The 27,792-nt window shown below is 41.1% G+C and overlaps 1 protein-coding gene across 1 annotated transcript in view; it reads left to right on the forward strand.

Moving 5' to 3' along the window:
• LOC140195299 (thrombospondin type-1 domain-containing protein 7A-like) overlaps positions 1-27,792 on the forward strand; it is a 430,342-nt gene that overhangs the window by 165,937 nt on the left and 236,613 nt on the right. The window contains exon 2 of the mRNA XM_072253392.1: positions 14,296-15,094. Within this exon, the coding sequence (XP_072109493.1) occupies positions 14,296-15,094 (799 nt within the window). The remainder of the gene's footprint in view (positions 1-14,295; positions 15,095-27,792) is intronic.

Raw genomic sequence — 27,792 nt, forward strand, 5'->3', positions numbered from 1 at the left:
GGGGAAGCTAATGATGAATGAGCTGGCTGAGTTTACAACACTTTGCTGCTTTTACCAATTCTATGCTGTGGCTCCTCCAGACCAGACAGTGATCCAACCAGTTAGAATAGCCTCCACGGTATATCTGTAGAAATTTCCTTGAGTCTTTGGTAAGATAGCAAATCCCCTCAAACACTTAATGAAATATAACTACTGGCATGTTTTCTTTGTAATTAAATCAATATGTTGGATCAGGATAGATCTTCTGTGATGTTGACACCTGCTGAACCTTCAATGAGGACTAGTATGTTTTCCCTCGACTTCCCCTTCTTGAACTTCATAATCAGGTCCTTGGTGATGCTGATGTTGAGGCCAAGGTTGTTGTAGTGATGTCATTCAACCAGTTGACCCACCTCACTCCTGTATACCAAGACTACTGTAATGAACCAGTAAGGCAGTACTAAATTGGGTACCAGTTTATACAGATAAAACAGATTTAAGAAATTAGTTGCTGTTTATTGCAAGTGGAGTTAAATGCAATCAATGGATGTTATTGTTCTGTTATATTGAGCACTGGTGAGATTACATATGGAATACTGAACATTATATTGGTTACCTTACTTAAGGAGGGTTACTAGTGTGTCATAAGGTGTACCAGAGTAGTGGCAGTAATGGGCTTAAAATAAAAACTTGGACAAGCAAAACCTGTATTCACCTGAGAACGGGAGAGATGCCTTGATTGAAACATATAAGATTCTGAGGGACCTTTAGAAGTCTCATAAGTTAAGGATGTCTCCTTTTCCTGGAGAATTTTGTGGTCATCCATTAAAACACAGAGATTAAATATTCTTTTCTTTTTGGGAGTCTGGCATGTCTTTGAAACTTTCCTCAAAGGGCAGTGGCAACAAAGACATTGAATATTTTAAGGCAGAAGCAGAAAATTACTTTATAAACAGGGGTGGAGGGAGGTGAAAGATTACCCCAGATATTTGAGAACTTAGGGTTGATGTTGTAATTTCCAGAAATATCATTAAATGGCAGAAAAGGCTAAAGGAGCCAAGTAGACTATATTTGGTCCTGATTTCTATGTCTCTTTGATTTGAGCTATTGTGTGAGTAAGTGTTTGTCTCATCTAGAAACAATTCCTGCTCTTGCAGTTCAGTGAATCAGCACTGACCTCACAATAAGCAGCCTACTCTGTAGCCTTGCTGTTCTCTGGAGAAATTTAAGCAAACTACAAAAGTGTACAGAAATTAAAACAATACAGTTTGAATTCTGAATCAAGTGGCATAAATTATTGAAATACATAAATCAAATGCCTCTCAGCCCCATTTTAACTGAAATGTGGGAACATGGAATGCCCAAGAATTTGATCTTCTATTTCAGTCTATATACAGGAAGAACAATGTTTTCCCAGGCTGAAATATAACATTGACAAGTTGCAAGTTGAATTGTGGCACTTTAGAAAACTTACATTTGCATGGTTGGGTCATTTTCAATGCTGCCAGTGGACACAATGGAGTAATTCCTAGTTGCCAATCCAGAGGAAATCTGCAGATGCAGGATATCCAAGGATCACACACAAAATGCTGGAGGAACTCAGCAGGCCAGGCAGCATCTATGGAAAAGAGTACATTCAATGGTTCGGGCCGAGACTTTTCAGCAGCACTGGAGGAAAATAAAAGATGAGGAGTCAGAGTTAGAAGGTGGGTGGATGGGAGAAAGCTCCCGCCCCCCCCCCCCCAGTGTCACCTCTCACCTTGTGTTTCTCCCTCCCCTCCCCGACCTTCCAAATCTGATGCTTCATCTTTTTTCTCCTGTCCTGATGAAGGGTTTCGGTCCATAATGTAGACTGTACTCTTTTCCATACAGCATATCATATTCTGCCTGGAATTCTTCAGCCTGATGGTATAACCATTGAATTCTTTGCTTTCTGGTAGGATCTCCTCTCTCTTTTTCTCTTCACTTCCCCCCCTCCTGATTCAACTGGCCCCCATCACTATATCACTTCTACTCCTCCACCGTCTGCTATCAGATTCTATCTTCTTCAGCCTTTGGAATTTCCATCTATCACCTCCCAGCTTCTTAAATCCTTTCCACTCTGCTCCCTTCCCCATTAGCCCCTTCACCTCGATCCACCTTTCACTTGCTAGCTCTTCCACCTTTTTTATACTGGCTGCGCCCCCTCACCTTTTCAAACTGGTCATCTCTCCTTATTCTTTCTAGTCTCAATCCAAAGTATTAGTTTCCCTTTACCTCTATTGATGTGGCCTGACCTCCATCTCCTTGGTGTATTGCTCCATAAAGTAACAAACAAAGTGTTGAAAATATGGAAGAGAGTAATCTGTAAATGGTTCTTTTGCTCTTTGGCTAATCAATAATAAAATGGCATGAATTGAGGATTAGAGTTTAAAAACAAGAAGGCAAAAGTTAAATAACTATTACATGAGACAGAATACATTATCACTGAAGTTGATTGAACTCGAACATTTCCCACAGTAAAAGCCTTGACATGATTTTTTTTTAAATTTGGGAGATGGGACAGCATTGAGACAGCACTCAGTTGTAACAGTGGCATGACAAGTCCAAAACAACTGTGGGTCTCTAGCTTATTGCAATTCTGAATACATGTCATCATCCTGAAACATTATTTCAATTTCTTTCTGAATGCTGCCTGGTCTGCTGAATATTTCTAGCATTTTTTGCTTTTGTTTAATATTTCCAGACTCTAGAGTTTTTTTTTTGTTTTTCAGTTATAGTAGCCTTTGTCTACTTTCACTGTTGTCCAGTTCCACAGTTTCTGCCCTCTGATCTACTACTGAAGACACGCTATGGAAGATCCATAAGCTCTTTCTTCAATATGATATGAAAAAAATCCGAAGGACTTGAGAAATACCAATATATCATTGTAATCTTTGCTGAAAAAGTGAAGTTAAGTTGTGAGAATTAATAATACATTGCTTTATTCAGCAGGAATAATGCTCATCTTTTTAAATTGATTATTACACTTCAAGAAATTTAGGATGCTCTGTCAGCCTCGCTAAAGGACCTGTAACAAATCTGTAGAGGAAAGGTCTTTGAAAAAAGTTGAGCACTTCACTCAAAGTGATCAATTCTAAGATTCAGCACAGGATCCCAGTGGCTACCGGGGAACCGCTCTTACATAAGGGCACAATGACCCAGGTTTATAACAGAGTCATCATCCTTACATTTCCCTGTGAATTCAAAACCTGGGTGTGCTGGATGAGAGGAGAGATTGTAATGATGCCTTTGAAGATCGCTGCATTAATGCCAGCATCCTCACTGAGGTCACACGTAGTGAAAAATGATTAACATGCACCAACTCCACGGGGCTGGGACTGGGTGTTGTATTCATGCCTCCCATAATTAATCTTATGTTCCCACTCAGCTGTGGCCAGCGATACATGCTAGTCAGAAGAACCACTACAACACACTACAAACCTCATTCAGGATAAGCAAACCGCTGACCAGCCTCGATGTCATTACATCTGGCAGTTGCTCTTTTTGAAAGGAAACATGCGGTGCTCACTACTTCAAGAACAAGAGACTGAAGGAAAGTGAGAGTATCTCCTCACAGCAGGCAGTTGACCAGTGAGGAAATGTTCGTATTTCTGCACGAAGATTTGTGATTTCAGAACAGGACTCCTGAGTCAACTCAGAATCCAAATGGTGGAGAGACTTCCAGTGGCATTGACAATTGTTGAAATATTTAGAAATTTAGATGAACACATGGACAGCAATAAAGAGTAAGTATAGGAAATTTGTTCCACCGTTACTAGCCCAGCGTAAATCAAGTAAATGAGGATTCACAAACACGAGGAGATCTGCAGATGCTGGAATTTCAAGCAACGCATATAAAAACTGCTGGTGAACGCAGCAGGCCAGGCAGCATCTATAGGAAGAAGTTCAGTCGATGTTTCGGGCCAAGACCTTTCATCAGGACTAACTGAAAGAAGAGATAGTAAGAAATTTGGAAGTGGGAGGTGGAGGGGGAGATCTGAAATGATAGGAGAAGACAGGAGGGGGAGGGATGGAGCTAAGAGCTGGTAAGTAGATTGGCAAAAAGGGGTATGAGAGGATCATGGGACGGGAGGCCTAGGGAGAAAGAAAGGGGGAGGGGGAAAGCCCAGAGAATGGGCAAGGAGTATAGTGAGAGGGACAGAGGGAGAAAAAGGAGAGAGAGAAAAAATATATATAATAACAAAGAAAGAAACAAACAAATAAATAAATAAATAACGGATGGGGTGCGAAGGGGAGGTGGGGCATTAATGGAAGTTAGAGAAGTCAATGTTCATGCCATCAGGTTGGAGGCTACCCAGTCAGAATATAAGGTGTTGTTCCTCCAACCTGAGTGTGGCTTCATCGTGACAGTAGAGGAGGCCGTGAATAGACATACAGTATCAGAATGGGAATGGGATGTGGAATTAAAATATGTGGCCACTGGGAGATCCTGCTTTCTCTGGTGGACAGAGCGTAGGTGTTTCAGCGAAACGATCTCCCAGCCTGCATCGGGTTTTGCCTATATATAAAAGGCCACATCGGGAGCACCGGATGCAGTATATCACCCCAGCCGACTCACAGGTGAAGTGTCGCCTCACCTGGAAGGACTGTCTGGGGCCCTGAAGGGTGGTGAGGGAGGAAGTGTAAGGGCACGTGTAGCACTTGTTCTGTTTACAATGAGGATTTGTGTTGTTTTGTAGTGTGCTTGTTTGAGGTACATTAGTTGGCCATGCATTGTCTTGTCCTTACTGTGCATTATGCCCCTGGCCTTTATGGCAGCAGTAAATATCCTCCATCTCTGGTGATGTTCAGGGCTTCCTTCATCATGTCAGTGGTTTCCTCTCTGTTTTCACTACTAAATTCATGCAAATTCTGGGTGGAGACTCAGGAATACTGTCGCACTCAGATGTAGAAGGATTCTTTATTGTTGTTTCCGTAACAATTTTGTTTTACCAGTCAAGGTTATTCACCTTGAGTTGGACCCCAAACTTGGAGGTCTGCTGGATCACACTCAGTCTGGACTCTACCCTTTGACCTGCTTGGCCTGGATGACCCCACCAAGAGCCAAAGCATAAATCCCTGACTCCAGCCAACATAGCTCTCCGGGTCACTGAGGCACTCAAACCTACAAGCCACAACAAGGTTGTAGTTCTGTTTGGAGGTTTGTCTTGTACAGATGGGTGGAATATGTGCTGTTTACGCTCTGCTGTTTGGGCTTGGAAATTACAATAGCATTAACTCCTTCCTCTTGAATCCACTGTATTAATCCCATTTTCAGTGCTGTTTATGGGAGTGTTTAGAATTTCCAAAGTATTTTCAGTCAAAATTGACACTGCTCAATCCCTTTATTTTCCTGTCAGGTAGAAAACAAATGGGTGGTATTTGAAAGACTTTCCCATTGTGATTTAACTGACAACCTGCATTACTTTATAGCCACATGGATTGCTATCTTAAGTGGCTGTCAGTGTTCTACCTCGCCCCATATATTGTTCCAAATGTCGGAAGAAATAATTATGGTATATTTTTAATTCATGTCTATGATTTTTTAAAAAATTCTGCTGTAAAACATGAGGATTTGTTTCACATTTGAACATTATTTATAGGATGCATCACCTTGAATGTGGAAAATAGTCAGCCTGTCAGTGTATTGTGTGGTTAGTCAGCATGTCTGTTAAATCCAATTTCATAGCTTTACTCTCAGTGGCCACTTTATTAGGTATAGGAGGTACCTAATAAGCTGGTCACCCAGGGTACATCTGTGGTCTTCTGCAGCTGTAGGTCATCTACTTCAAGGTTCAATGTGTTGTGCTTCAGAGATGGTCTTCTGCATATCACTGTTGTGACTCGTGGGTATTTGAGTTACTGTCACCTTCCTATCAGCTTAAACCCATCTGGTCCTTCTCCTCTGACCCCTCTCATAACAAGGCATTTAAGTTCACAGAACTACTGCTCACTGGATTTTTTTTTTATTTTTCGCATCATTCTCTGTAAACTCTGGAAAAATGTTGTGCATGAAAATCCCAGGAGATCAGCAGTTTCTGAGATACTCAAACCAACCTGTCCTGGACTGAAAATCATTCTATGGTCAAGGTCACTTAGATCATATTTCTTCACCATTCTGATGTTTAGTCTGAATAACAACTCTATCTCTTGACCATGTCTGCATGCTTTTATGCATTGAGTTACTGCCACATGATTGGCTGATTAGATATTCGGACTAATAGGCAGGTGTACAAGTCTAGCTAATAAAGTGGCTACTGAGTATAAGTGTTGACCACAAATTAAAGCACCATTTCATGAAAAATATGTTGTTTGATACTTTCAAATACTTGCTTGCAAAATACATGATATAGGTGCAAATTCAGTGAATTTAAATAACAGTACGTACAAGACCTATGTTACGTGGTTATGTATTAAATGTTTTATAGCACATTAGTTGATTGATGAAAGGTTTATCATTATCCACTTTGTACGTTGTCAGGGTACTCATTCCTCCAAGAAGACCCCACCGTCACTGAACATCCCAACCCTCCCCTCTCCTCAGACACTACCAATCCCCTTCTGCCCTCTGATCCCAGCTCTCATGCATGCTAGGTTTTCACCATCCCCTCTAACCTTCCCCTCTCTGAGGTAGAATGTTCTGTCCTCAGTAAGAACTTCACCTTTGTCCCCCCTGCGCCCACACCTCAGTGAGTTCTGCACTCGCCATGAGACTGAGCTCTTCTTCCATCGCCTCCATCTCCAAGCCTATTTCTTTGGCAAAGATTCTCCACCCCACTCCGAATACCTCTTCTCATGTCTTCAATCCTCCACCTCTCCCTGGACACCCTGCCTTGATCTTCTGCCTACTCTGGACCTTCTCATTGCCAACTGCTGACATGACATTAACCATCTGGACTTCAGTACTCCTTTGTCCTATTACGACCTCACTTCTTCTGAACGCTTGGCTCTCCACTCCCTCTGCACTAATCCTAACCTCACCATCAAACCCGCAGATAAGAGAGGTACTGCAGTAGTCTGGCGGACTGATCTCTATCTTGCCAAGGTCCAGTGCCAACTCTCAGGCACCTCCTCTTACTTACCTCTCGAATAGGACCCCACTAAGGAATACCAGGCCATTATCTTCCACACCATCACCAACTTTATTGACTCTGGGGGTCTCCCATCCACCGCCACCAATTTCATAGTTCCCACACCCTGCACCTCCTGTTTCTAACTCCTAACCACAACCCACAAACCTGCTTGTCCAGGTAGACCCATTGTTTCAGCTTGTTCCTGCCCCACTGAACTCATCTGCATACCTTGACTCTGCTTTATCCCACCTAGTTCAGACACTTCCTGCCTACATCTGTGAGACCTCACACACTTGGGATCTTTTCAATGATTTCAGGTTCCCTTGGCCCCCTTCATCATCTTTTCACTATGGATGTGCAGTCCCTATACGCCTCCTCCATCCCCCACCATGAAGGCCTCAAAGCTCTCAGTTTCTTTCTGGACACCAGACCCAACCAGTTCCCTCCACCACCACTCTCCTCCATCTAGTAGAACTTGTTCTCACTCTAAATAATTTCTCCTTTGGCTCCTCCCACTTCCTTCAGTCAAAAGGGGTAGCCGTGGGTACTCGCGTGGGACCCAGCTATTCCTGCCTGTTTGTCGGCTACATGGAACAGTCTACATTCCAAGCCTACGCTGGTGACAGTCCCTCACTGTTCCTATGCTACATTGATGACTGCATTGGTGCTGCTTCCTGCACCCATGTTGAACTTGTTAACTTCATCCACTCTGCCTCCAACTTTACCTGGTTCATTTCTGATACCTCCCTCCCCTTTCTCAATCTCACTGTCACTATCTCCAGAGACAGCTTATCCACTGATGTCTATTATAAATCCATGGATTCTCACAGCTACCTGGACCACACCTTGTCTCACCCTGTTGTAAGAATGCCATCCCCTTATTTCAATTCCTCTCTCTCCACCACATGTGCTCTGAGGATGAGGCTTTTCATTCTAGAATGAAGGAGATGTCCTCTGTTTTCAAAGAAAGGGGTTTTTCCTCCACCATCAATGCTGCCCTCAACTGCATTTGTTCCATTTAATGCACATCTGCTCTTACCCCATCCTCCACCACCCTACCAGGGATAGGGTTCCTCTTCTCCTCACCTAACACCCCACAAGACTCCGCACCAGCACATAATTCTCTGAAACTTCTGCCACTTCCAACAGGATCCCACCACCAAGTACATCTTCCCTGCCCCCCCCACTCTCTACAGGGATCATTCCCTACACAACTCCCTTGTCCATTTGTCCCTCCCCACTGATTTCCCTCCTAGTATTTATCCACGCGAGCAGAACGAGTGCTACACCTGCCACTACACCTCCTCCCTCACTACCATTCAGGGCCCTAAACAGTCCTTCCAGGTGAGGCGACACTTCACCTGTGAGTCTGTTGGGGTCATATACTGTTTTCAGTGCTCCCAGTGTGGTCTCCGGTATATCAGTGAGACCTGGCATAGATTGGGAGACTGTTTTGCCGAGCATCTACCACTAACCACTGTCCACCCGAAAAAGCGGGACCTCCCGATGGCCACCCATCTTAATTCCACTTCCCATTCCCATTCCGATTTGTCCATCCATGGCATCCTCCACTGTTGTGATGAGGTCACACTTAGTTTAGAGGAGCAACACCTTATATTCTGTTTGGGTAGCTTCCAATCTGATGGCATGAACATTGATTTCTCAAACTTCCAGAAATGTCCCCCACCCCTCCTCTTCACCATTTCCCCAGCCCACTTTTCCTCTCTCACAACTCCTTGCCCACCCATTACCTCCTTCTGGTGCTCTTTCCTCCTTTTCTTTCTTCCAAGGCCTTCTATCTGTTTCACCAATCAACTTCGCAGCTCTTTACTTCATCCCCCCCCCTCCAGTTTTCACCTATCACCTCGTGTTTCTCTCTCCCCTCCCCCTACCTTTTAAATCTACTCCCTAGCTTTTTTCACCAGTTGCACCAAAGGGTTTCGGCCTGAAACTTTGACTGTACTTATTTCCTAGATGCTGCCTGGCCTGCTGAGTTCCTCCAGCATGTTGTGTGTTGTTGCTAGGACTACAACCTTGTCGTGGCGTGAAGGCTTGAGTGCTTCAATGACCTGGAGAGCTATGTTGGCTGGAGTCAGTGTTTTATGCTTTGGCTCTTGGTAGGGTCACCCATGCTAAACAGGTCAAAGGGTAGAAGCCAGACTGAGTGTGGGCCAATGGTCCTTCAGGTTTGGTGGTTCAGCTCTGGGCTAACAAAATTGTTATGGACACAGAGATAAAGAATCCCTCTACATCTGAGTACAGCAGTATTCCTGAGTCTCCACCCGGAACTTACATGATTGACAGTAGTGAAAACCAAGTTACTGACATGATGAAGGAAGCCACTGTCAGAGATGGAGGATCTTTATTGCTACCCAAAACGCTAGCGACAAAATAGGCAGTACACATTGAATGGAGCATCTTATAAAGTGTCAAGACTCACTTAAGAGATGAATAGGAATTGAAAATCCTCCTTAAATATATAAAAGATAAGTTGTCCTTTCTGTTTCACTGTCCACTCTAATGTACAGTAGCATGCAAAAGTTTGGGCACCCCGGTCAAAATTTCTGTTACTGTGAATAGTTACGTGAGTAAAGATGAACTGAACTCCAAAAGTCATAAAGTTAAAGATGAAACATTCTTTTCAACATTTTAAGCATAATTATTGCTTTATTTTTGTTTTGTACAATTTTAGAGTGACAAAAAGGAAAGGAGCATCATGCAAAAGTTCGGGCACCCCAGGAGATTTGAGCTCTCAGATAACTTTTACCAAGTTCTCAGACCTTAATTAGCTTTTTAGGGCTATGGCTTCTTTACAATCATCGTTAGGAAAGGTCAGTTGATGCAAATTTCAAAGCTTTATAAATACCTTGACTCCTCAAACCTTGTCCCAACAATCAGCAGCCATGGACTCCTCTAAGCAGCTGCCTAGCACTCTGAAAATTAAAATAAATGATGTCCACAAAGTAGGAGAAGATAGCAAAGTATTTTCAGGTAGCCGTTTCCTCAGTTTGTAATGTAATTAAGAAATAGCAGTTAACAGGAACGGTGGAGGTCAAGTTGAGGTCTGGAAGACCAAAAAAACTTTTTGAGAGAACTGCATGTAGGATTGCTAGAAAGGCAAATTAAAACCCCCGTTTGACTGCAAAAAACCTTCAGGAAGATTTAGCAGACTCTGGAGTGGTGGTGCATTGTTCTACTGTGCAGTGACACCTGCACAAATATGACCTTCATGGAAGAGTCATCAGAAGAAAACCTTTCCTGCATCCTCACCACAAAATTCAGCATCAGAAGTTTGCAAAGGAGCGTCTAAACAAGCCTGATGCATTTTGGAAACAAGTCCTGTGGACCGATAAAGGTAAAATAGAACTTTTTGGCCGCAATGAGCAAAGGTATGTTTGGAGAAAAAAGGGTGCAGAATTTCATGAAAAGAACTCCTCTCCAACTGTTAAGCACAAGGATGGATCGATCATGCTTTGGGCTTGTGTTGTGGCTGGTGGCACAGGGAACATTTCACTGGTTAGAGGAAAGAATGAATTCAATTAAATACCAGCAAATTCTGGAAGCAAACATCACACTGTCTGTAAAAAAGCTGAAGGTGAAAAAAGGATGGCTTCTAGAACAGGATAATGATCCTAAACACACCTCAAAATCCACAATGGACTACCTCAAGAGGCGCAAGCTGAAGGTTTTGCCATGGCCCTCACAGTCCCCAACTTAAACATCATCGAAAATCTGTGGATAGACCTCAAAAGAGCAGTGCATGCAAGACGGCCCAAGAATCTCACAGAACTAGAAGCCTTTTGCAAGGAAGAATGGGCAAAAATCCCCCAAACAAGAATTGAAGGACTCTTAGCTGGCTACAGAAAGCGTTTGCAAGCTGTGATACTTGCCAAAGGGGGGTGTTACTAAGTCCTGACTATGCAGGGTGCCGAAACTTTTGCTTCAGGCCCTTTCCCTTTTTTTAGTTATTTGGGAACTGTAAAAGATGGCAAAAAAAGTAATCTTGCTTAAAATATGAAAGAAATGTGTCATCTTTAATTTTATTCCTTTTGGAAATCGGGTCATCTTTTACTCGCTTAACTATTCACAGTAACAGAAATTTTGACTAGGGGTGCCCAAACTTTTGCGTACCACTGTATCTTAGAGGTCCCAGTGGACAGTTGAATTGATAATTTTTTTCCTCTGTTTATGAAGGGGAGTAGCAACAAACCAGGTAAGTATAGCGGGAGGGGGTTGAGACTAACATTGTTCAAAAGATGAGAAAAGTGTGCTAGAATAATATGACTGGGAGTACATCTAACTGTGGGAAAATATAAACCATGTTAATGTGAATAGAGTACAAAGGTTTCTAACCCAATTTCTTGATTGGTACAATTTCAGCCAAGAAGAATCTACCCCAGTTTAACCTGCTTTTATGTGCAGTCATTTCATAATAAAACTACAGTAAACAATCAAATTTCACTGCTCAACTTTGTAGCTTGGCTATTGCTACTAGTTTATATGTGAAGTTTTGCAGATGATTTTAAAATCTTTTTATTACCATCACCGTCAAATTCCAATAGTTTATTCTCAACATAAAGTCTGTAGCCTTTAACATATTGCAGAGTATGCCCTTTAGTTATAGATCTTTATTAATTGTTGCCATGCATTACTAGGCCAATAATTTCATTATCTAATCTGATATTTTGACATCCTCGTGCAATGGATTCAACATTAACATGGCAACATTGACTGCAAAATGAAAATGAAAGCTTCAAAATAGCACAGAAATGGTCAGAACTTCATTGGTACCATTTTTACGAGGATCTTGAACGAGGCTGGTGAAACACTGTTTGAATAGAGTTTTCTAATGTACTTATTATATTTTGCTGAAGAGATAATGTGTGCATTGGTCATGATCTTTCAAGAATCACTTGACACTGACTTGGTCATGGAGGACAGAAAGATTGCAAATTTCACTCCAACCTTTAAGAAAGGAGGATGACAAAAGAAATGAAATTATAGGCCAGTTAGCCTAACCTCAGTGGTTGGAAAATTGGTGTCATTTATTAAGGCTGAGATTTTGGGATACTTGGAGACTAATGATGAAATAAGTTAAATTCAACATGATTTCTGTATTGGGGAACCTTGCCTGACAAAGCTGTTAGAGGTCCTCAAGGAAGTAACAAGCAGAGTGGACAAAGGAGAGGCAGTAGATGTTATAAACTTGGGTTTTCAGAAGACATTTTATAAAGGTGCCACATATGAGGCTGCTTAACAAGATAAAATCCTATGACATTACAAGAAAGATACAGGCGTAGATAGAGGAATGGCTGACAGGCAAGTGGCAACAAGTGAAATAAAGGGTGCCTTTTCTGGTTGGCTGCCAGTGACTATTGGTATCCCTCAGGGGTCAGTATTGGGATTGCTAATTTTTCACATTGTTTGTAAATGATTTGGATAATGGAATTGATGGCTTTGTGGCAAAGTTTGCAGATGATACGAAGACAGGTGGAGGGGTAGGTAGTGCTGAGGAAGCACTGCAATTGCAGCAGGACTTAGATGAAGTGGAAGAATGGGAAAAAATGTAGCAGATGGAATACAGTGTTGGAAAGTGTATGATAATGCATTCTGGTAAAAGGAACAATGGTGCGGACTATTATCTAAATGGGAAGAAGGTTCAAACATCAGAGGTGCAGAGGGACTTAGGAGTCCTTGTGCAAGACTCCCAGATGGTTAATTTACAGATTGAGTCTGTGGTAAAGAAGGCAAATGCAATTATGGTATTTATTTCAAGGGGAAAAGAATATAAAAGCAAGGAGATAATGCTGAGGCTTTGTAAGATACTAGTCAGGCCACATTTAAAGAATTGTCAACAGCTTTGGGCCCCATATCTCAGGAAGGCTGTGTTGTCATTGGAGAGGGTCCAGAGGAGGTTCACAAGAATGATTCTGGGAATTGAGAGGTTAACATATGAAGTGTGTTTGGCACCTTTGAGCCTTTACTCACTGGGATTTAGAAGAATGCGGCAGGATCTCATTGAAACCTACCGAAGATTGAAAGGACGAGATAGAGAGAGGATGTTTCCTATGGTGCGGGTATCCAGAACGAGAGGGCACAGTCTCATAATTGAGGGGGGCAACCGTTTATAACAGAGGCAAATAGGAATTATTTTAGCCAGAGAGTAGTGAATCTATGGAATGCTCTGCCACAAACTGTGGTGGAGGCCAAGTCTGTGTGTATATTTAAGGTGGAATTTGATAGTTTCCTGATATAGCAAGAAGGCAGGTGTATAGAGTTGAGTGAGATCTGCAATCAGCCATGATGGAATGGCAGAGCAGATGATGGGCTGAATGGCCTAATTCTGCTCCTATGTCTTATGGTCCTGTATACAGTAGAGATTCTGCAGATACTGGAAATCCAGAGTAACACACATACAGAATGCTGGAGGAACACAGCAAGTCAGGAAGTATCCGTGGAGGGGAATAAGCAGTCAATGTTCTGAAATGTCAATTGTGTATTACTCTTTGCAGATGCTGCCTGATATGCTGAGTTCCTCTATGATGTGCATGATTATTCATCCATGTTTAGAATCACAGTATCACAACTAATCTGAAAACTTAAGCTGACACTGGTTGGGTCAGTATGTGGAAAAGAGAGCACCTCAGAATATCAGGTGCAGTGGCCTCCAGTTATAGAGGAACCATGTGTTGCTTGGTCATTCTGCCTGAGAAATTGCTGTGTTACTGATCATATTGCAGCAGCTCATATGTCAAAACAGCCTTGGGAACAGCTCTTTTTCTTGATATGTAGCCTTGAGAGATCATTGATCCAAGCTGTTGACCCTGTTTATGTTTCTGCTGATGCACCCGGACCTGCTGAGTATTTCAAGCATTTTCTTGTTTAATTTCAGATTCTCAATTCCTAAATGGACATTGAACCCATGAACACTACCTGTCGTTTATTATTTATTATTTCTGTTTCTTTCACTATTTTTAACACACACATGTATTATATATACTTACTGCAATTTATTTATTTATTTATTAATTATTTTCCCTATATTATCACAGATTGCATTGTACTGCTGCCACTAAGTTAACAAATTTCTGGACTTATGCTGGTGATATTAAACCTGATTCTGATTCTGATCTGAACTTTTATTTTTGCTTTCATTCTTTTGGTTATTGTAAATTTTTTTTCACTGCCTTTGTAACAATATCTCCAATTGTCTGTCTTATAGGTGCCTGGGGGAGATGTATGGGACAGAAATGTGGCCCAGGTGGTATCCAGACAAGGTCGGTATGGTGTGCCCATGTGGAGGGATGGACAACTTTACCTACTAACTGTAAACCAGCAGAAAGACCCGAGAATCAGCAGAATTGCTTCAAAGTCTGTGACTGGCACAAAGACCTATATGAGTGGCGGGTGGGTGAATGGAATGATTGTTTGCCTGTTACGTCCAGGAGTGCTTCTCCAAAACAAACCTCAGAGTGCTTGAAAGGTGAGGATGGTATTCAGAGGAGGAATGTAACTTGCACCGAGAAAAGAAACGGAGCAATGGCAGAAGATGTTATTTGTGAATATTTTGAGACGAGGCCCCACGTTGAGCAAGCCTGCCTCATCCCTTGCCCACAGAATTGTGTGGTTACAGAGTTCACTCCCTGGTCTGAATGCACCAAGTCCTGTGGGGTTGGATTACAGCACCGACTTCGGCAAATCCTGGTACCTCCGCTCTATGGTGGAGAGCCGTGCCCCAAACTTACTGAGTTTCAGACCTGCACGTACAATTCCTGTCGGATTGAAGAAAGCATGTACAGTCTGAAAGTTGGTCCGTGGAGCGAATGCTCTCTTCCACATTCTCGGCAAACTCGGCAAGTGGGAAGCAGGATGAGAGACCCAGAAGCCTGGGAGCTTATGAAGAAAAAACGGAACAGAAACCGTCAAATCCGCCAAGAAAACAAATATTTTGACATACAGATTGGTTACCAAACACGACAAGTTACGTGTACTCACAGAAGTGGGAAGACTGCTGCTCTCAGGTAAGAAGCTCAGAATTAATGAGACAGACTGTGTGCCTAATTTCAATAATGACTCAGACAAATAGTCAAAATAAGAGATTCAAAACATGAAAGAACGTAGTTCAAACCATCACAAACTTGAGAATATCTAGTTGTTGACATCATTGTCAATATTCGCCTCTTAGCAAGGAAAACTGAAGCAACTGCACCGTGCTTTTCAGTAACCTTGATAAATGGAGGATTAGTTGTCCATCACAAAACAACCACTTACCTGTGATGGATGTGAATCAATGTGAGGACCACAAATATTCAAAATATATTAAAATAAAGAAGAAATCAACTGTACCGTAAGTCAAAGTAGGGGTAATGGAAGCCAGCAAGGAGGGTGACATTTACTGAGAGATACTGATTCATTAAATGAGTATGTACAACTTTAGCAAAAGGAATAAAATATGAGTAGTTGTGAAGTTGATTACTTTGAAAGGAAGAATAATAATGCACTATTTAAAGGGAGAAAAACAACAAATTTCAAAGCAAATTTATTATAAAAGTGCCTATATGCCACAATATACAGCCCTGAGATTCACTTCTTGTAGGCATACTCAATAATTCCATAATAGATTGATAACCATAATAGAATCAGTGAAAGACTGCACCAACTTGGGCATTCAAACAGCATGCAAAAGACAGCAAACTGTGCAAATTCAAAGAGAAAGAAGTGATAATAAATGCATATGCAATAACTATCAAGAACATGTGATGAAACATCCTTGAAAGTGAGTGCATAGATTATGGGAACATTACAATGATGGGGCAAGTGAAATTGAGTGAAGTAATCCCCTTTGGTTGAAGAGCCTGACAGTTGAGGGGTAATAACTAATTTTGAACCAGATGATATGAATCTGAAGGCTTCTGTACCTTCTTCATGATGGCAGCAGCAAGAAGAGAGCATGTCTTGGGTGATAGGGGTCCCTGACGATGGATGCTGCTTTCCTGTGACAATGCTTCATGTAGGTCTGGTGAATGGTGGGGAGTGCTTTACCCGTGATTGACTGGGTTGTATCCAATACTTTTTGTAGGATTTTCTGTTCAAGGGTGTTGGCGTTTCCATGCCAGGCGGTGATGCAATCAGTCAATGTACTCTTCATTGTACATCTTCTGAAGTTCGTCAAAGTTTTAGATATCATGCTAAATCGAAGCAAGCTCCAAAGGAAGTAGACGTGCTGCTGTGCTTTCATCATAATTGCACTTACGTGCTGGGCCTAGGACAGGTCTTCTGAAATAATAAGACCAAAGAGTACAAAGTTGCTGACCTCCTCCACCTCTGATTCTCCACTGAGAACTGGCTCATGGACCTCTGGTTTCCTCTATTTGAGGTCAATAATCAGCTCCTTATTCTTGCTGACATTATGTAAGAGGTTGTTGTTATGGCACCAATCAGCCAGATTTTCAATCTCCCTCCTATATGCTGATTTGTCATCACCCTTGATTTGGCTTACAACAGTGATGTTGTCGGTAAACTTGAATATGGCACTGGAACTGTGCTTAGCCATACAGTCACAAATGTAAAGCGAGTAGAGCAGGGGGCGAAGCACACAGCCTTATTGTGCATCTATGCTGATTGAGAAGGAGGTGTTGTTGCCAATCCAAACTGACTGGGGTCTGCAAGTGAGGAGATCAAGGATCCAATTGCACAGGGAGCTATTGAGACCAAGATCTTGTTGATAGCATTGAATGCTGAGTTGTAGTCAATAAAGAGCATCCTGATGATTAGATCTTCCATGGTTGAGTGAATAGCCAATGAGGTGGTATCTGCTCTGGACCTGTTGCTCTGGTTGATAAATTTGAGCAGATCCAAGTCACTTCTTGTGCAGGAGTTCATACGTTTTATTACCAATCTCTCAAAACACTTCATCGCTGTAGATGCAAGTGCTGCTGGACAATAGTCATTGAGGTAGGTTACCACATTCTCCTTGAGCACCAGTATACCTGAAGCAGTTTGGTAACTCAGACTGCCGAAACAAGAGGTTGAAGTTCCCAGTGAACACTCTAGCTAGTTGACCGGCACAGTACTTGGCCAGGTACCCTGTTTAGGCTTGATTCTTTTCGTAGCTTCACCTTCCTGAAGCTGCTTGCATGTCGGCCTCAGAGACTGAAATCACAGGATCTTTGGGGGTTATGGGAGTTCATGATGGTTCCTCCATGTTTTGATGATCAGAGTGAGGATGCACTGAGCTCATCTAGAAGCAAAGCCCGGTTGTCTCCCATGTCGCTTAATTGAAGCCCTGTTGTTACCTTCATTGATTCAATTTGGACATCTTGTAACTTGGTCACCAGACCTGAATGCCTCTGATCTGGCCCTCAGCAGGTTTAGATCTCATGGTTCATCGAGGGCTTTTGGTTGGGAAAGACTCTGATTTTTTGGGGGCACACTTGTCTACAACTGCTTTAATAAAATCTATAACAACCATGGTGTATTCATTCAGATCCACAGATGAGTCCTTAAACACAGCCCAGTACATCGGCTCAAAGCCATCTTGTAGTTACTTCTCTGCATCTCACAAACACATCTTTGTTGTCCTAATCCCTGGAACTTTGCTGTTTAGCCTCTGCCTGTGTGCAGGTAGGGGAGGACAGCCAAGTGGTCAGATTTACTGAAATGTGGCCTCGGCATTGAACACTAGGCATTCCCTATTTAAGTATTAACAGTGGTCCACCAGTGTGTTGGGAACGTTTGGTGCCACAGGTTATATGCAGATGGTAGGTGGGCAGGACTTTCTTCAAATAAACCTGGTTGAAGTCCCTGACTATGATTTGAAATGCACCGGGATGGAATGTTTCTTGTTTGGAAACGGCATCATGCAGTATCTCAAACACTTCATTATAGTTAGCCACTGGACGTATGTGAACTGCAGTCAGGATTATGGAGGAGAATTCCCTCAGTAAATAGAATAGATGGCATTTTTCATTAGATGTTCAAGTCATGGGAACATGAGTTTGACAAAACTGCCACATCAGAGCACCATGGAGAGATTATCATGAAACACATACCTCCACCTTTTGCCTTTTCCGAATCAACAGTTTGGTCCATTCTGTGAATCAAGAAGCCTTCGGGTCTGGTCACTCTATTTGGTGTGCTGGGAGAAAGCCACATTTCATTGAAACATAGAACATAACAATCTCTCATTTTCCTCTGATACAACAGTCTTGCCTCAGGTCCTCAGTTTTGTTCTCCAGCAACTTCACATTTGTTCAAGGAGTATCCTTGGACAGAAAACACGGAAAGCTATCATATTGTTCACAAATTAATTGGGATGCTAATGGATTTTTTTTATATAGAAGGGACTAGAATAAGAGGGTATTTATTCTCTCAAAGGTTTATTAGTCTTTGGAATTCCCTGTCCCAGGAATCTGTGGAGAATGAATCCACAAATATGTTCAAAATTGATGTAAATTTTTAATCATCAAATAAATTAGGGTTATGGGAAAGGAGTGGGAAACTGAATTATGATCTTATTAAATGATAAAGTAGGCTCAGGGGATTTAATAGCCCACATATATTCTTGTTTCTTAGGGTCTTAACCCCACATAGTCATAAACTTACAATCCAGAGAATTCCCAGTAAAGACTAAATTATTCACTGTTATCTATTATCTATTTCATACTGTCGGTAATATTATGAAAAGAGCATTGCTCATAATGAGATGTTTTTGACTCAGTAAGAGCTGTATTGACTATGAGACTGGGCTGGAGATAATAAAAACTGGCAAGGTCTCTTTTATACTGATCAAGACACATCATTGTTGTTAGGATTTATCTGTATATTTGTTCTTAATAAAATAATTAGCTTTATTTCAAAGTATATTATTTATTAAAAATATCCAAAGCAATTTTAAAGGTCTATGAGGTACAATATTTTAAGATTGTGGGTTTTAATGTGGTACTTTGGTGGCATGTTGTCACTTAATATTATGCCATATTTTAAAATGGTATACAAATGTACCATATAGTAATTTGAAGAATGGCATTTAACCGTCTAATTTAAATCTAATGGTGCTTTATTTAATAATTCAGACTTTTGCACCAAATAAAATTATTGTAGTGCAAAAGTCAAAATCCTTAAGAACATGCTGTGTACTGCCCTTCATTAGTTGGGCATTGAATACAAGAGCAGGGAGAATATTCTTCGAGTTTATAAAACAATGGTCAGACCTCATTTGGAAAACCGCATGTGGTCTGGTTACAACACCATAGGAAGCATCCAATAGTGCTGGAGAGGGTGCGGAGAAGATGTGTGTGGTTGTTTTCTGAAATTGAATGTTTTCATTATTAGAATTGCTATGAGTTTTTTAAAGTTCAAAGTAAATTTCATTTTCAAAGTACATATATGTAACCATTTACAACCATGAGATTCACTTCTTGTGGCCATACTCAGCAAATCAATGGAATAGTAGCTACTACAGAATCAGCGAAATTCAGTCTGAAGAAGGTGTTCAAACAGTGCAGAAGACAACGAACTGTACAAATGCGAAAAGAAGAAACAATAATGTAATTAAGGTATAAATATCAAGAACTTGAAAAGAAGAGTCATTGAAAGTGAGTCCATTGGTTGTGGGAACATTTCAATGATGGGGCAGGGGAAGTTGAGTGAAATTATCCTCTTTTGTTCGAGAGCCTGATGGTTGAGGGGTAGTAACTGTGCCTGAATCTAGGGGTGTGAGCCCTGAGGCTCTTGTTCCTTCTTCTTCATGGCAGCAGTGAGAAGAGAGCATGTTCTGGGTGGGGGGTTCCGAGTGATGAGTGGTGCTCTCCTGTGACAGTGTTTCACGTAGAAGAGTTAAACACATTCACAAAGTTGGACTCCACCTGTGCCCATGCCATCAACACATCAGGAGGGCTTTCACTAACACAAGAATAGAGGTTAAGCCCTCACCCCAGATTTTCCATGTTGTGATGGATAAATTCATTGCTGTGTAACCAAGGTAATCTGTTTATTGCTATAATCATGAAAGAAAACTAGCTTCTGGTATTGAATCAAATGCTCAGGAGATTCCATGTGCACAATGTGAAGTCAAATAAATGCATGTTTTCCAATAAGAAGTACTGCTTTTGTTTTGAAGTTTGGTGTTAATGACTTAGTACTAGTGGGGGGGGGGGGGAAGCAGACATCTTCATTAATGTGCTAGCACTGAAAATATAGCAGAGCTTCAAAGCGTTGCTACAGTTTTCCACAGAATTCCTTCCAATCTTGAAAAGTGCGTACACGATTGTATTACTTATTGAGAAATAAGTGAGATGGATAGAGAACAAAGAGCAGCAAAGTACATATGAGTCCATTTGAAATGCATATTCTACGAGCATGGGACTTTATGCTTCTTACACAGTGATAGTTGTGAAAACATGGCATGGCCCAGATGGTGAGGATCTGTCATTCTAGGTGTTACCTTCATGAGGCAACACCTCCTGTAGATCTTGCTGGTGGTCTGCAAGGACGTACCTGTGATGTATTGGGCAGAATCCACAACTGCCCACAGCTTCTTATATTCCTGTGTATTCAAATTGCTATACCAGACCATGATGCAAGCAGTCAGAATACGTTCAACAGTACATTTGTAGAAGTTAATATTACAGATCAGGATTACATCTCTAAATGCAGGTTTCAGATTGATTGGTGGTCTTTTGTCATATCCAGACCATATCGCAGATGTAAATAATGAGTAAACAAAATAAGGTTTGTAATTGAGTGTAGGACAGAAGACAGGAGTTGTATCAGTAGATGGGAAAATGAAATAGCTGTAAGTGACCCGCAAGACTTAGAGTAAGTATGAGATTTTATGCTAGAACAACAGAGGTGAAGAAAGACATGGAAATTCTATCAAAGCAGGGAAGGTTGCATTGGCTGCAGGGATGACAGGAAAAGGTGGGTTGTCAAGGAAGCTACCACAAACATCAGATTATCTGGCTGTCTGTATTCCAGTAGGAAATCTGTAACCCTAGAAACAGCCAGCCCCTTCCATGAGTGCAAGTCCATTATCAGAGTTTACTCTCTGAGAAAATGTGTGTCATTAAGTCTTGAAGTTATCACAATCAATATTAAACCAAGGGCTTGTAAAATACCTGACAGAAAGAATAAGTTACCACGTTTTGAGTTTGCATTGAACTAAATTGAAAGCATAGAGGCCAAAGACAAAGAGGTTCAGGGATCCTGTCTTCCAGTTTGTAAATTCAAATACAATATTTTACCTACAAGTCTTATTTGCTTGTACCAAGGACCTCCTATCTGAGTAATAAGAAACATGATTTTGAACAAATATATGTATTGCTATTGATGAAAGGATTGATACAGTTGGCATCTGAACTTATTAGACCTACATCTACATAATCAAAATATACACCAATCAGCAAACCAAACAAATATAAACAGAAAGACTTTTCATGAAAGTGAACGCTGTTAACTTTCCAGCAGAAACCAGCTGAGCTCATGAATTTAATCATAAAATTATAGTCATCATAAAAGCAAGATTCTGCAGCATCTAATTATTTAATGCAAGTTTTCAGCTTTTTGAATCATGAATTTACTAAAGCAATTGATGATCATGTATAAAGTAGTAATTGCTTTTAAGGATCATAGATCACAACTGAACATGGAAAAATATACAATCAGGCCCTGTGGATTAATCTGACCCATAATGTTTGAAATTAATGACGTTCAGTTGGAGCAAAAGACAAAAATGAATACTCTACATTGACTTATTAAAATAATACATAGTCACAGGATGTGAGCAAATATCTTGAAACATAAGTTGTACTCACATATTTCCATATCTAATCCTTTAAACATTGCTTCACAGTACCATTGATATGATTTTTCTCTGTAAGCATGGATTTTTCTTCAATTAAGATATTGAAATTAAAATAATGAAGGGGGAGGGGTGGCAGTGGGGTGAGTATCCAAAGAGATTGGAGCTAATGCGATGTAGCAACAGTGAATCAGAGCAAGATTGAGGTTTGAGGAACAAAAGTTAATGAGACATGCAAGGAGGTATCCATGTTAGAAATATAGAAAATCTACAGCACATTACAGGCCCTTTGGCCCACAATGTTGTGCTGACCACGTAACCTACTTCAGAAGCTGCCTAGAATTTCCATACTGCATAGCCCTCTATTTTTCTAAGCGCTATGTACCTATCTAAGAGTCTCTTAAAAGACCGTATTAGACCGAGAAATTGATGACTGAGGCAAACACAGATGGAGAGTGCAGAGACGTGGAGCAGAATAAACATCAAATAACAGTTGGGGAGAGGTTGGGGGCCCAGAGAGATATTGGTGGGGGAATATGGAAAGTATTTGAGGGGGTTATTGGTGAAAGAGCAGAAAAGAGAAGGATATTGGTGGGTGGGGGTAGAAAGCTGCATGGGAAGAGCAGATAGACTTGGAGGGAACCTCCCTATGGAGCTGGGAGAAAGCAAGAATGGAACGAAAGCAGAGGTTTAAAAGTCCTGTAATACCGTAATCAGATACTCCTGTTTTTACAACACCTTTTAAATGAAGAACTTTTCCATCCCTTCAGCTCTCAGTTTTTCCAAAGCCTAGAAAACTATTCTGGGTAGCTGTAGAACTTGAATACAGAGTCTTTCAGAATTGTTTGTCCTCTTTCTCTATCCCTCCCCACAACCTAATTACATAAAGGCTACTAGATTCCAGGTCTGCCTGCATTTGGGTTGTAGGATTTTCACTTTCATTTTTGAGTTTATCTAATACCATTTTTGGGGGTTTTGTGGGGATAAAATTTTTACAATTACTTTCAAGAATTCAAACAAAGAAAATAATAAGAACTGTCCCGTACACTAAACACCGCTTGTTGCTAGCCTATTGACAGTTTTCTTGTTATGTTTTAGAATTTCCTGATTAACGTTTATGACAACAAACCCAATGTTTTTCCACTAACAGTATAATGGGTATGGAGGGAGATTTTGCAATTCAATTCAGTGATCTAAAGCAAATACTTTACAAAGGAAAGGACAAGTTTAAAAATAATCAGAGATTTTGGAGGTCATGAAGAGATAGAAGTAAATACCCTACTGCTACGTTCCTACTGCAAACCCTGGCTGTTCTACCCTTTTACATTTTATGGCATCATTCAATTTCTGACAGGTAACCTGTATCAGCCCATAGTGGCTCACTTTCACCTTTGAGGTTTTGTCTGTGTTTGTGTATCTATGGGCTACAAAGATGGAATGTGCATCATTTCTAATTCAGTTGCTAAATGTGTTGAATTGATTATACTTTCCATGTTGTTTTGCTCTCTCCCATTTCTTCCATTTCACAAGCCCTTGGACCCGTTACTCTCCCCAAAGTAAAAGTTCTGCAATGATTTTGAAGTGTTCTGTTATTGAAGTATATGGTCCAGGAAGCATTCAGATTTGATTATGGGGTTGTGTGGAATAATCTGATCTCTGTCATCGTTTTGCAGAAATTTCCTTTGGGATACTCTCAAATAACTAAAATCCACTTATCTGCTGTTTCAGTGAACTGAAAAACATCAAGCAGGGGAACGGATGAACTTCCCTGATGTTGATGTCCTCTTGCCAGGGAAGAGAAAATCAGCTATGACTCCCTCTTTTCTTTTTACCCAGTGATTATCACTGGCCATTTAATTGTGCTAACAATCACTCAAAAAGATTATCAGGTCACGATTAAGCTGCTTTTTGTGAGCAGTTGAAGGTTGCAAATTGGGTGCTATGTTGCATACATTACAACAGTGATAACGTTAAAACCAGCACTTCATTGGCTGTAAAATGCTTTATGGTCCAGATGTCATCAAAGGCACAATAACATTTGGTGATATTGACAGTTAGTGATGCTAAGGAATGCTTATAGTCTGTGTCCTGTATACAGAAACAAATTGAGACATTGACCTGAATGTAGCTCTGGCTAAGTGTTCGTACGATACACTGCACAAAAATCAGAATTATATGATTGTTTGTGGTATGTTGTGTTTCTGTTTATGTGAAATACATAAATGTCAGTCTTGCTTTATTGGTTGTGGACTTGCCTCTGAGGAAGAGTCTATTGGCTCAATTGCCAATCAGATGAGTAATTTATCTATACTGATGACAGACAATTTTAAATGAGTTCTGACTTTTTTGTTGAGCTGCTAAACTTAGATCATTTCAAGCCTCTCAAACAAATAGTAAAGACCCTTTCAAAGAAAGCTTATGCCAGAATTTAATCATTGTTTAGGCTTTATCTGGAGAAATACTAACATTCAAGATATAGGATTCCAGGAAAAATATAAAGCCTTGACAAAGGTGCGTGGATGTTATCAGTAATGTGGGAAGTTGGGAAAATTGGATTTTTTCCCTGAAGCGGAGAATAAGAAATTCCCTTAAAGTGGTGTAAAGTAAATACTGCAAACTAGTGTCCAGCTGAGGGAACACACACCAGTCTTCATCAAGGGATCAGCGGTGGAAAGGGTGAGTCGTTTCAAGTCTGGTGGGATATACTCCAGGTTATTGGGAGAGGCAGGAGGAGCAATTGCTGAGGAAGTGACCAAAATCTTCACGTTATGTCTAGCCACGCGAGGTCCAGGAGGACTGGTGAGTAGCTAATGTTATTCCATCATTCAAGAAGAGAACCAGGGATAAACCTGGAAACTATAGACCTGTGAGTCTCACATCAGTGGTGGGGAAGTTACTGGAAAGAATTCAAAGGGATAGGATTTATGAGGATTTGGAAAACCATGGCCTAATTAGGAAGAGCCAGCATGGCTTTATGCGGGGCAAATTGTGTCTCACTAACTTGAATTATGTTTATGATGAAGTGACGAGGGTGATTGATGAAGGTGGACATTAGTAAGACGTTTGACAAGATCCTTCTTCCAGAAGGTTAAGATGCATGGGATCCATGGTGAATTGGCAATTTGGATACAGAATTGGCTTGCCCATAGAAGACAGGGGGTAGTGGTCAAAAGGACTTATTCTAGCTGGAGGTCTGTGATTTGCAGTGTTCTGCAGGATTCTGCACTGGGACCTCTGCTGTTTGAGATGTACAGTATATAAATAACCTTGATGAAAATATAGATGGGTAGATTGGTGGGATAGTAAGTTTGTGGATGAAATTAAGAGTGGTGGTGAGGTGGAAAGTATAGAAGAATGGCAAAGGATGCAACCGGATATAGATCTGTTGCAGATATGGGCAGAGAAATGGAAGATGGAGCTTAAGCCGGTCAAGTGTGGAGTGTTGCACTTTGGCAGGTCAAATGTAAAGAGAAAGTCACCGTTAAGGACAAGACTCTTAACAGTGTTGAATCCAAATCCATAAATACCTGAAAGTGGCTGCACAAGTTGATAGGTCCTTGACTTTGGTCGAGGCATTGATTTCAAAAGACAGGAAATTATGTTGCATCTTTATAAAACTCTTGGCTTTGGAGAGGGTGCAGAAGATGTCAATCAAGATATTGCCTGGAAAAGAGGGCATGTGATTTTTTGGGAGAGTGGAGAGACTTGGGTTGTTTTCTCTGGAGTGGCAGAGGGTAAGTGGACTTCTGATAGAGGTTTATAAGATTATGAGAGGGACAGATAGAGTAGACGGAAGTATCTTTTTCCCAGAATTGAAATGTCTTATACCGGAAGACATGCACTCAAAGTGAGAGGGGATAATTTCAAAGAAGATGAGAGGAGCAAGTTTTTTTTTAAATAACAGAGTGTGTTGGGTGCCTGGAATGCGCTGCCTGGGGTGGTGGTAGAGGCAGGCACATTAAGGAGTTTTAAGAGGCATTTCGATAGGCATATGAATGAGGGGAAAATGGAAGGACATGGACATTGTGTAGGCAGAAGAGCTTAGTTGAATGAACCAATTGATTACTAATTTAATTGATTTGTCACAACATTGTGGTCTGAAGGGCCTGTTCCAATGCTGTTCTAGATACACTGAGTCTTCGAACATGACCTATTCCACTAATTTGAAACCCTCTGATAGCTGCTTCTTTGCATCCTATGACCACGTCTTCATTGTCCCTACTTCTGGAGCCTTGCTCTTTAGCCTCTGCCTGTATGCAGATAAGAGAAGGACCGCCAGATGATCGGATTTTCTGCAGTGCAGTCTAAGGATGGAACAGGAGGCACTCCTTGTGGTAATGTAGCAGTGGTCGAGTGTACTGGAACCCTCGTTATCTGCAGGTGATATGTTGATGATAATTGGGCGAAGATTTCTTCAAGCAAGCTTGACTGAATTCTCCATGAATGATTTGAAAGGTATTGAGTTAGGCTGTTTCTTGTTTGCTAATCACAGAACTCTGTAAATCAAGGGCTAGCTTAACATCTGCCTTTGGTGGTATGTCAGGATGATGGAGGAGAACTCCCTTGGTAAGTGGAACAGAAAGCATTTAATCATTAGCTGTTCCAGGAAGAACAAGACTGCCATGTCCCGACACCGTGAAGAATTTATCAAGAAATTCACCAAGATTATCAAGAAACCCACCACCTTTTGCCCTCTTCAAATCAACAGTCCAGTCCATTCTGCGGATCGTGAAACCTTAGTGTCTGACTAATGTAGTCAGCTTGTTTGGGGTGAGCCATATCTCCATGAAACTGAGAATGCAGCAATCCCTCATTTCCCCTCAATACAGCAATCTTGCTCTTAAGTCATCTATCTTGTTCTCCGGTGATTATGCATTTGCTCACGAGATGCTGGGTAGAGGTAGTTTTGCACTCTGATATTTTAGTCTGGCTTGGAGTTCTTTCTTTTTCTCTCTCTTTTGGCCATGGTGATAGAACTTTGATCACTTAACGGTGCCATACCTGCATTCCTGAGAGTTAAATTTGCTCAGGATTTCATAAAATTGCTATATTGCTTAGATGGTTCAAAAGTGCATTACTAAAAGGAAAATTGCAATCTACAGATTGCAGTGATAGTAGTTTACAAGAAATATATCTAGAAGTTTTGTAAGCTGCCCACAAAACCATTGCTGTGTACCACCAGCCATCTTGATGGCAAAAAAGGAATGAATCACTTTTGAAATAAAAGGCACTGCTGAATGAATGAATTAATTTTAATAAGTGACAAGAGAAATTAACGTATGCTGAATCATGGCTCTTAAACTATTCTGTTTATTATTTGGTTCATTTGCACAAACTCAGTTCATTGGTTTTCAGTTAATTGGTATACATTGGGACCAGTACATTTTGGCCTAATTAAGTAGCTGCCATAATTAGCCAGTTTCGTGGAAATTGTTAAAAAAGGTATAAAGAAATAATCTGCCATTTAACTGAGTAAAAAGTTATGTATTTAAACAAAATGCAGAGCAACTTATAACATTACCAATGCAACTATAGTACTATAAAACTATGCATTTGTTCCTAACAGCTATTGAAGGGGGAATTCATTCAGTGTTTGCTGCTGTGTATAGGTGTCTAGGGAGGGGTGGCACCTCTGGTGAAGCAGCTTGTCATGTCCATTCTGAGGCAGCTCACTCAACTTTGGTGTCCACTGGACACTGGTGCAGTGTACCATTGTGGTGCAACAGCCACATCTCAGTACACTGCTTCGACAGGTGTGCTAAACCAGGTGAGAGTGTTATAACAGTGTAGTTCTTTCTGGACTACGGACCAATCAGGTCAACAGTGAAATCCAGCAGCCAAGAAGACGGTTCTGCAATGCTTCATGGAGAGCAAATGACATGATATGACGCGGAAGTCATGGTGATCCCCTGCAACCAA

The sequence above is a fragment of the Mobula birostris genome, chromosome 3 (genome assembly GCF_030028105.1).
Source record: "Mobula birostris isolate sMobBir1 chromosome 3, sMobBir1.hap1, whole genome shotgun sequence".
Classification (NCBI taxonomy): Eukaryota; Metazoa; Chordata; class Chondrichthyes; order Myliobatiformes; family Myliobatidae; genus Mobula; species Mobula birostris.